This window comes from Microtus oregoni, unplaced genomic scaffold (genome assembly GCF_018167655.1).
Source record: "Microtus oregoni isolate MIOR12 unplaced genomic scaffold, Mior012 000018F_ref0000195, whole genome shotgun sequence".
NCBI lineage: Eukaryota > Metazoa > Chordata > Mammalia > Rodentia > Cricetidae > Microtus > Microtus oregoni.
The window spans coordinates 3,652,559-3,661,667 of record NW_024543077.1 but is presented as its reverse complement, the minus strand read 5'-3'; the positions used below and the strand labels follow the sequence as shown (position 1 = coordinate 3,661,667).

The window sequence follows — 9,109 nt, the reverse complement described above, 5'->3', positions numbered from 1 at the left end:
GAACTGACAACTGATTGTGGCTGCCTGCTGTGAGGGCAAGCCTTGAGCTATAGGGAGGTTGTGGAAGTAGGACTTCCGGCCACTGCTACCCACCCTCCTGAAGGGCTCTGTGGAAAGCCTGGCTTCCATCAGACCTTTATGAGATTCCTGTCACCTCAATAACTGGGCTATCTAGGGGGCAAAACAGGGTTTATCATCCACCCACTCATATTCCTGAGGCTTCTGCTACATTTTTAAATAATTGCCTCCCCTTTCTCAGATCATCTAATATCATTCTCTATCATAAATCCAGTGGTCCCACATCTATACCACATGTCACAACACATGGCTGGCATATTGTGTGCCCTCACATGACCTGTTTGTTAGCTGTTGGTAGACATGCCTAGGGTAGACATTCCCTGAAGGACTTAACACAATGGCCAGACCTCCATTTGTTGTGTCCTTGTGTGGTGAAGCAAAGAGCCCAGGTTGCACTGCTGACCCACCCTCATTGTGGCTTGTTATCAGGCCTGAGACTGTGGCTGGAGTTATCAGAAACTGAGGACTGGGCACACTGTTCTATGGGAGTCAGTCTAACATCCTGGCCTCTTGTCAAGCACTGGGAAGGTGCAGCCCTCTAGCTCTGATCCACATCCTGCTAAGGAGTGGAGGGCCAGAAGGCGGAGCAGCTTTAGGTTGGGAGGACATCCTGTTGTCCAGGCCTGGCTTCACAGTGGCCAGACTCAATTCCCCAAGGAGCCCCAATAATGTATGCCTTGTCCTGGCCCTCATCCGAAACCTGTGTAAGATGGGCCTCAGAGACTTGACACAGTCCAGATCTGGGACCTCACAGTCCCCGCTCCTTGAAAAGAAGCAGCCCTGCCTCGCTCTCCTACCTGAAGACAGCTGGAAAGAGGATGAACTAAACGACCTAAGCCTTGGCTGGTCGCCAACCTTGGAGAGGGTAAGACTTCCAAGAGAGGGTCCTTAGAAGTCAGGTGTGGTGCTGTAATCTCAGCACTTGGGAAGCTGAGGCAGAATCGTAATAAGTTTGAGGACAGCCTGGACTACAAAGTGAGTTCCAGGCCAGCCTGGGCTACAGTGTGAAACCCTGTCTCAAACATCAAAACAAAATCCCTACAAGCTGAATGTTTGCCAGGGACCCAAGCCCAGTCCTTCAGTGGGTCAGGCCTGCCCTGTCCTGGTTCAGGGCACGCCTACGGGTGTGCTTATAGTCAGGGAGAGCCTAACTTGCCCTCGGGAGTCTATGACTTGGGAAGGTAGATTATGTGTTTTAAAGCAAGCCCCCCCCCCCCCCCAATGGAAGGTTCTGGAGTTTGTCTACATCTCTCAACAAGTTGATGTTCGGGGACAGGAGTATTTTCACTGTGCAAATGGGCAGGCCTGGCCAGTGGGGGTGGGGATGGCAGCTCTATAGAGTGCCAGGTGCTGAGTGACAGCTTACAGAGCCCCAAGGGAAGGGCAGGTGGGCAAGGGTTCTGCTGTTTCCCTGGGCTGTTCCACTGTCCCCTCAATGTAGGCTGGGTCTGGAGGAATGGACTAGATGACCCCATGAACCCCTCCCCTGATGTTACCGTCATCCCTTTTTAAAGTCACTGGCTTCCTGCCCTGCCTGCCAAGATGCTGAAAAGGCCCATTAACTCAAGACCTCTAGACACAGTTTATGAGAGATAGAAGACACCAACGTTGAGCTTGCTTTATGGGCGGAGGCTGGCTGAGCTGGGCTGGGAATGAAGACAAAGATTTGGGTTTAACTGTTAAAAATGACTAAGGGCTCAAGGTCTTGACTGGTGTCAGGCCTTCTCATTGTGGGGCTATCGGCACTGGGGCACAGGGAGATGAGGTGGGAAGGGAGTAGGGGTGAGGGAAATGAGGGACTGGAAAGGTGTGGGGCTGGGCAGAGGATGGAGGAAAAGGCAGAGCAGGGAGGTAAGCAGGGTCCAGCATCAGTGGAAGATGCTCAAAAGGGTGCCTCTCGGGATCCGTAGGCAGCCATCAGAGCCCTTTTGAGCTGCTCATAGGTGACAAACATCACTACGTTCCAGGACCCCAAGCGGAGGAAGGAAGGCATGAACCTAGAAAGAGAAAACACAAGTCATGGAGGTACGTCCACCCTCTGCTTCTACCATGGGGCCTGGCCATCCATCCAGCCCATGGACTCTATCTCAAAGGAGGCTGAGAGGATCTGGAGAAGAGCCCCACAGCTCTGTGCCCAAGAGCAAGAATCTCCAGCAGCCAACTCACTGGTTTTGCTGTACTGGTGAGTAGAATCCTCCAGCATACTAGGCAAGCACGCTACCCCTGAGCCACTCCCTTTCCCCTCTAAAAAATAGAGGTGACCACAACTTTGGGGTGTTTGGCACTTGGCTGCATCTCACTTCCTGGTGGTTCCCTCCCTTCTATGAGGCCTGGGGTTGGGTGGGGGTCAGAGACTCACCCCTTGTAGAAGGCTCGGGGTCCCTCCTTCCGGAGCATGGTAAGGGCACAGTGACCTGCGCTGCGGTACTGGCCCAAGGCAGAGTTCATATATCTCGTCTTGACTACATCGACGGGGGAGGCGATGACCGTGGTGCAGAAGCCCGCCCCGAAGGCGGAAGTGAAGTGGCAAGGGAGGTCATCTGCCACAGAGCAGCAGGAAAGGCGGTGAGCTCTCCCCAGCCCACCCTGACCGGTGATTGCAGCAGGAAAGAGTTGTAAGGAGAGGTTTAAAGGACACAGACTGCAGCTAGGATCCCTTAGAAAAATTTAAAAGATTCTTTTGGCCAATCTAGCCTGTTCTATTATGTACAAAGTGAATCTGAATGGTGAGAAATATAAACTATAAGCAAAAAGGCAAACAAGATGAGAAGATGTGGTCTTTAGAGAACAATACCCGCCCCCAGCTCTTACCAGTCATGAGGTTGGCCTTCAGGAGAGTATCCTTGATGAGGTCATAGGTTACTAGCTCAGCACAGTTGACAATGGCATTACGGGCAACATTGGGAGAGGTCCCTGTAGAGGAAGGAGAGTTTGTGTGAGCTCAGGGTGTGAGAGAAAGGAGGGGAGGACAAGAAAGCCAACACCCAGCACACACCTTTCCAGAGACCCCGGATGCCCTCCTCTCGTGCAATGGTCTTGTAGGCTTCGACGGTGCTCTGGTATCTCCGACCACTGCCAGCCCGGGCCTGAGCCTGGAAGCGGACCTTTACCACATCTGTAGGTTGGGCCACAGCGACAGCTAGGGCACCTGTGGTGCTACCTGCCAGGAGGCGGCTCCCGATGCCTGCATCTGTGGGCACACAAAGGGTCAGTGGTCAGCCAGGCTTGCACTCATGTACACCATACTCTTGCCAAACCACCATGCAACTAGACTACTCTTGCTCTATATAGTCCTCACAGGGGTATAACAAGGAGTAACACAAAATGGAGACAGTACTTTCTCAAATGTGCTCATTTAAGCTACTTTGCAGCCTTGGGAAATCAGTCAGTTACATTTACCAAATGTGAAACCCAAGACCAAGAGAGGTGACTTCTCCTAGTAGAACTGGACTTGAGATAGGTTGTCGGTGGAGCTCTACCTCTTCCTACAGTGTCATCCTGGGAAAAGCATCCTTGCCGTGGGTGCTCAGTTTCCTTACATGTCAGGGGGCTGTGGTGACACATACTTAATGTCAGCACTTGGGAGCCTGAGGCAGGTAGAGATGGTCTGACTCCAGGCCAGCCAGGGCTGTAAGACCTGTCTCAACCCCCTACCCTCCAAGGAAAGCTTATTAAGGAGATAAAAGAATACAGGCTATCAGGGCAAAAAGATGTGGTTGCTGTCTCTCCAGTGTGTCTTTAGCCCAATCCTTCCCCTATTTCAAGCTTCAGGTGACCCAGGAGGTCACCTACTGCCATGGTGGTTGTGAGGACTCTCATGGGCTCATACCCTGCTCATAGCCTAGACAGCCTTGGTGGGGTCCCTTCCACTTCTCCACTTCTCTGATCCTCCCAGGGGTCTTGGGAAGCCTAAAGGAGCCATTCAGCTAAGTGAACTAAGGTCATAATCGGCTGGGTCCTAGCTGCACACTCACGTTCTGAGCCCTTGGTGTAGAACTGCTTTACAGAGTCGTAGAGGCCAATGCGGACCGAAGCAAAGCTCATCTGGCGTTGCAGGCCGGCGACCAGCCCATTGTAGAGGCTGCGTGGACCCTCAGTGCGCACCATGGTTAGGATGGTGCCCAGCACGCCACGGTACTGGGCATTGGCTGCAGTGCGCACTAGCCCTTGATTTTCTCCTTGGATCTGAAAAGCCAAGATGAAGTGGCTATAAGCACTGGCGGATGGTTCTGCCGATCTCATGCCAGCTCTAGGATCCTCATCGCCCCTGACGGGTCTGACCAAGGGAGGGAGCTACATTTCATCCTCACCTGCAGCCGCACTTTGGCGGTGTCTAGAGGAAACGTGATGAGATCTGCAATGCAGGCAGCTGTCCCAGCTCCCAGGAACTTTACGGTGGCTGTCGGGGGCACATCTGTGGCCTTGAAACCAACCATGATTCTGGTCTCGTTCTACCTCCCAGAAGATGGAGAAAAATCTGAGAAGTGGGAGCCTTCGATCAGCAAGACGAGACAGAGGAACTCTGCTGGAATCTAAGCCAAAAGAAGAGAAGACCTTGGGTAACAGCATCCCCCAGCCTCCCTCCCTCTCATCGCCTACTTATCCCTGCCCACTTTCCCTATAGGTACCAAGGAGGTCTCATACAGGAGGGAAACCAGGGGAGAGATCCAAGAGTAGTCACAGGGTCTGGGAAGCAATTCCTGCAAGGAGCTGATATTCTGTGAAGGGTTCCCTCTTATTTAGTGTAGGGACAATGGCTTCCGGGTCATTCTAAGACTGCCTCACAGCCACCAATGGGCTCCTGATCTGCTGGCACAGACTCCAAAGAGGAGGCCTACAATCTTGTTCTGTGGGTCTATCCCAAGGGCTACAGAAGTAAGGGAAAGTTCTGCCAGAGCAGGACCTGGCAGGTCAAACCCTACAGGAGAGGTTCTGGCTGGCATGTAATTACTGGAGAGAGATGTTAATTCCATCCTTGCCAGCCCCCACAGCTCAGGTCCTTTGCGTCCACAGGTGTAGGTTTACAGAGGTTCACCATCCACCTCTCCAGGTTTATTGGCAGGCACAGGGGAAAGATGGGAGACCTGGTCCACCAGGAGGCCTGTTTGTTTTCCTCCGGTGGGGGGACATTCTCAGTTCTTTGTGGTGGGATGGGAGATGCAGGTCACGGCTATGCAGAGGAGATACAGGAAACCAAAAGGCCCATTTTGTTCTTAGAATTGGAACACCACCCTTCTCACTGCCCCAGGAGGAAGTGAGCCCAGCACCCAGTGGGGGAGGGTGACCTGCTTCTTCTTCCCTAATTTCACTTCTCTGATTTCATGGGTGCAACTGTTGTGAGCTCAGCTTGATTGGTTGCCTGTGTTGCTAGGGCTCAGAAGGAGAGCCATAGCTGGGGGAGGGAGGATGTGGTGGTAGTCACCTGTGAACATAGACAATCATGGAAACAAAACAGCTGGGACAAACAGAGCCATCAGAGAAAGTCACCATGACAACGGTTCTCTTTGAGTCTCGGGCCCCTGGGGCTTAGTGAGACTAGGAATCAAATGGCAAACTGTAAGAGTGGGGTGCAGGTGCTCCTAGACTCCACACTCCTGAGAGCAGCCCGTGAGGCAGCTGCCCTCCCTAGGTCCCTATTGTCTGCAGGCTCCACAGCTGCTCAGTTTGTTCTGTTCTACACTTAATGCCTCAGTTTTCTCAGTCCCAGGCTCTGAGGGGCCCCTTCACGCCAATTCAACAGTTCTGAGAGGTGTTGACCACATCTCTTTTCCAGGCGTCAGCGGCATGACGCATGTATGTCTGCCTGATCTGGAGCTAAAGGGTAGCACGGTGGGAAACCCAGAAAGATGAAGTTTGCTGTCCGGACCAAAAACAGGTGGCCCAGCTGCCATTATGAATGCTGTTTCGGGTTTTCCAAAGGTTAGGCCCTTTAGGGTTGGGTATAGAGGCAAAGATCACCTGTACTAAAGCTATTGCTACAACTAAAACCCAGACCTAGAAAGTTAATCATGCTAGGCATGGTGATGCATGCCATTAGTTCCTGGACTTGGGAGGCAGAGGCAGGTGGATCTCTGAGTTCAAGGCCAGCCTGGCCTATGTAGGTCAACCAAAGTCGCGTGGTGAGACCCACAAACAAAACAAAACTAAAAACCATTTGATAGGACCAGACAAGTAAAATTGTAGGTAGTAAAAAGCTAATCTCATTCACAGGGGTGGTCAAAGAAGGGAGTTCAGATTGGCAAGATGGGTAAAGGTGCTTGCCACTGAATCTGAGGAACTAAGATTGATCCCTGGGGCCCAGATGGTAGAAGTTGTCTTCTGACCGCCATCTACCTGTCCTGGCACCCACATGCCTTCACACACACACACACACACACACACACGCACACGGACAAAATACGACAAATACAGAACCAGAGGCCCAATAAACTCCTGCCCCCTCTGCTGCTGACTGTCAAGTCTGGTTCCGCTTGGGTTAGGATTTCCTTTACACACCGCAGACCGCCATCTTTAAGGACCAGAAGGCGACCAGGGTGGCAAGAGTGTGTACTGAACTGTGAAGAGTCACTTGCCAGGGTGGAGGAGGGTAGTTTTGATGACCTGTTGACTGCAGTCCTGGACTACAGACCTGAGGGAGGAAAGCCGGCTTCCTTAGCCTGGCTCTTACCTGGCACGGAGCTTTGAGGTCTCACACTGAGGCCTCCAGGATCAAGCTTCTCTAAAGGTGTCCCTTTCTTCAAAACTGCCAGTGGCTATCATGGCCTGATCCCCTCGATTTTCCATAGAAAGTGGCTGGGAAACGAAACACTTAAAGATCATACTATGTGTCCTGTGGGTGAGAGGAAAGAAGCCAAGTTTAGAACGGGTTGTTCTCTTTGCAGGAACACAGCCTACAAAGGAAGGGTCATCAGCCTGCTGGGAGGAACCCAGGGCCTGTTTCACTCAGGGTAACCACATCTCCCACACTCTGGCTGAGTTCCAAACTTCTTTCCCCCACAGTTGTGTAGATAGGCAGCCCGGCTGTGCTGGGACACACTCACTTGACTGTTGAGTGGAGCACTGTGTCTCTGTGTGCGATCATGATAAGCAAGCTCAGTCCCTCTGTGTCCCTACTCCCACCTCTGGTCTCAGGCAGATTGGAGAGTCCGACAGTGTCCAGTTAATTTCTAGGCCTCCTCCAGGCACAAACAACCCCAGAAACCAGAACAGGTTTGAGGGCACATGGCACAGAGCAGCCTGGTGACAGTCATTCTGGTCACCGCTGACGTGGAAGTCCCCTACCCCCACCCCCACAAAGGCAGGCTGTATGCATCGTGGCCAAGGGGAAGGAGTGGACGGATAAAGGCTAACCTACAACCAAATGGACGCCAGAGACGCAGAACAAAGAAACTTGGTAAAGGAAAGAGACAGAAAGGAACAAGAGAGGGCAAACTAGGCCTCCAGGGAAGGGAAAAGAAAGAGCAAAGAGAGATGGAGTGGGAGGGAGCTGGTGCGGCCGGCGCAGGGCTGGGGCCACGCTCACCGGACCGCAGGAGAACACACTAGTGAGAGCGGCGGTGTCCGACGACAGGCAAGTGAAGGCTGCCTAGGAAGCGCTCGATCCGAAGGCACTGCGGGCGGGGCCGATAGTGGCTGCGAACCCGCGGCTGAGGAACTTAAGGCTCGCGGGCGTGGTCGGGGCGTGGTGTGGCCGGGGCGGAGCCAAGGCGGCCCACTCCCCCGGGTGAGAAGCTGTGGTGGTTGTCTGGGAGGCTAGTGTCGTCCTTGTTTCCGCGAGGGCAGATAATCTCGGCCCTCTGGTCTCTGGTTCCGGGGTCTGGTCTCTGACTCTGCCCCACTGTGAGGACAGCCAGACTGACTGGACCCCGCTCTGGCTCGCGACCCTACACTCTACAAGCCACCTGCGGACCGGGCGGGGCACGGGCTCCAGGGACCGGAACCAACCCGGGCGCGGCGGTGGGGTGAGGCTGACGTTCCCGCCTTCTGCCGCTCCCTGGGGACCCGGGTGCCCAACGGCTGGGGTGGGGCGAGGGCACCTGGCCTCCCCCTCTCTGTGCGGTCCGCAGCCAGGCCTGCGCCCCGCAAGGAAGAAGGCAGGGCAGAGCCCAGCCTGCTGCAGTCCCAGCAGGTGGACCGGACCTCAGTTAGATAATGGTCATGCAAGGGTGACAGACATAAAAATAATACTTGAGCCCTGAGTCCGGACTAACAGGCATTATGGGAGGAAGCAGGTCTCAATTTATCTTTGGACTGTGTCCCTGCTTTTGGTACGCGCCAGCGTTTCTTCTTTTGTTTCCATTCGTGTCTGCCCAAAGATTTGCTTCAAAGAAGTTAGATCAGGGCGTGGAACTCTCTTTTTCTTGCCAAGGAGTTAGTTAGGCGCCCTAAGAGCAGGAAGCCGGAACCAAAGGCCTGAATATTCTTGAAACAGAGGCTCAAGTAGGTTTGGTTTGCTGTGGAAAGTGCAGTGGGAGGAGAGGGTTGAGTGAACCCTTGTAGTTTAAAGCAATTGCTATGCACCAGGTAGGCGTGGACACCTCATTTAACCCTTCCAGGCTGTTGTTAACCTTTGTTTTCCAGAGCAGGAAACTGTAGCAGGCCTCCGACCTTTGTAAGCCCTCAGACCTTAGCACAACTGACTCCATGATGGAAGTACCATTCAGGCTCTAAAACTCAACACACAAAGAGCACCATCTGCCAAAATGAACATAAAGGTCTAATCCATCAAAATCCACAGTTCTTCAAAAGTCTCTAAATGCGCTAACCTTGCCTTTTGGCTTCTGTCGCTCAGCTTCTAGCTAGTTTTGTAAACTGAAGTATGCCAACTCCGACCCATTTTTGAGCTTAAAAGCTCACCCAGAGAATGGTTCTGTGCTGCACTGGGATAAAGCTGGGTAGTAATCGGTATGAACCATCTTCCCTAGTGGATACTCCACAACAAAACCAAATCCAGAGAGATTAAATAATTTTCGTAATGCCACATAGTGGCACACTCTGGGTTAAACTCTGGCCACTTGGGAACCAGGTATAT

At 52.9% G+C, this 9,109-nt stretch overlaps 1 protein-coding gene across 1 annotated transcript; it reads right to left on the bottom strand.

Annotated features, from left to right (window-relative positions):
• Positions 1 to 1,687: 1,687 nt before the first annotated feature.
• LOC121458929 (mitochondrial uncoupling protein 2-like) lies at positions 1,688 to 7,862 on the bottom strand. Its single transcript, XM_041668353.1, has 8 exons — positions 7,601 to 7,862; positions 6,746 to 6,907; positions 4,389 to 4,610; positions 4,053 to 4,263; positions 3,074 to 3,268; positions 2,890 to 2,991; positions 2,438 to 2,618; positions 1,688 to 2,075 (listed from the first exon to the last, which is right to left on the bottom strand). The coding sequence occupies exons 3-8, from the start codon at positions 4,512 to 4,514 to the stop codon at positions 1,961 to 1,963; spliced, it is 930 nt and encodes a 309-aa protein (XP_041524287.1). The 5' UTR covers positions 4,515 to 4,610; positions 6,746 to 6,907; positions 7,601 to 7,862; the 3' UTR covers positions 1,688 to 1,960.
• Positions 7,863 to 9,109: the final 1,247 nt, after the last annotated feature.

Coding starts and splice junctions, on each gene's coding strand:
- LOC121458929 (XM_041668353.1), bottom strand. CDS start 4,514: ATGGTTGGTTTCAAGGCCACAGATGTGCCCCCGACAGCCACCGTAAAG. Junction 2,992..3,073: donor CATCCGGGGTCTCTGGAAAG/GTGTGTGCTGGG, acceptor CTTCCTCTACAG/GGACCTCTCCCAATGTTGCC. Junction 2,076..2,437: donor CCCCGAGCCTTCTACAAGGG/GTGAGTCTCTGA, acceptor TTCTCTTTCTAG/GTTCATGCCTTCCTTCCTCC.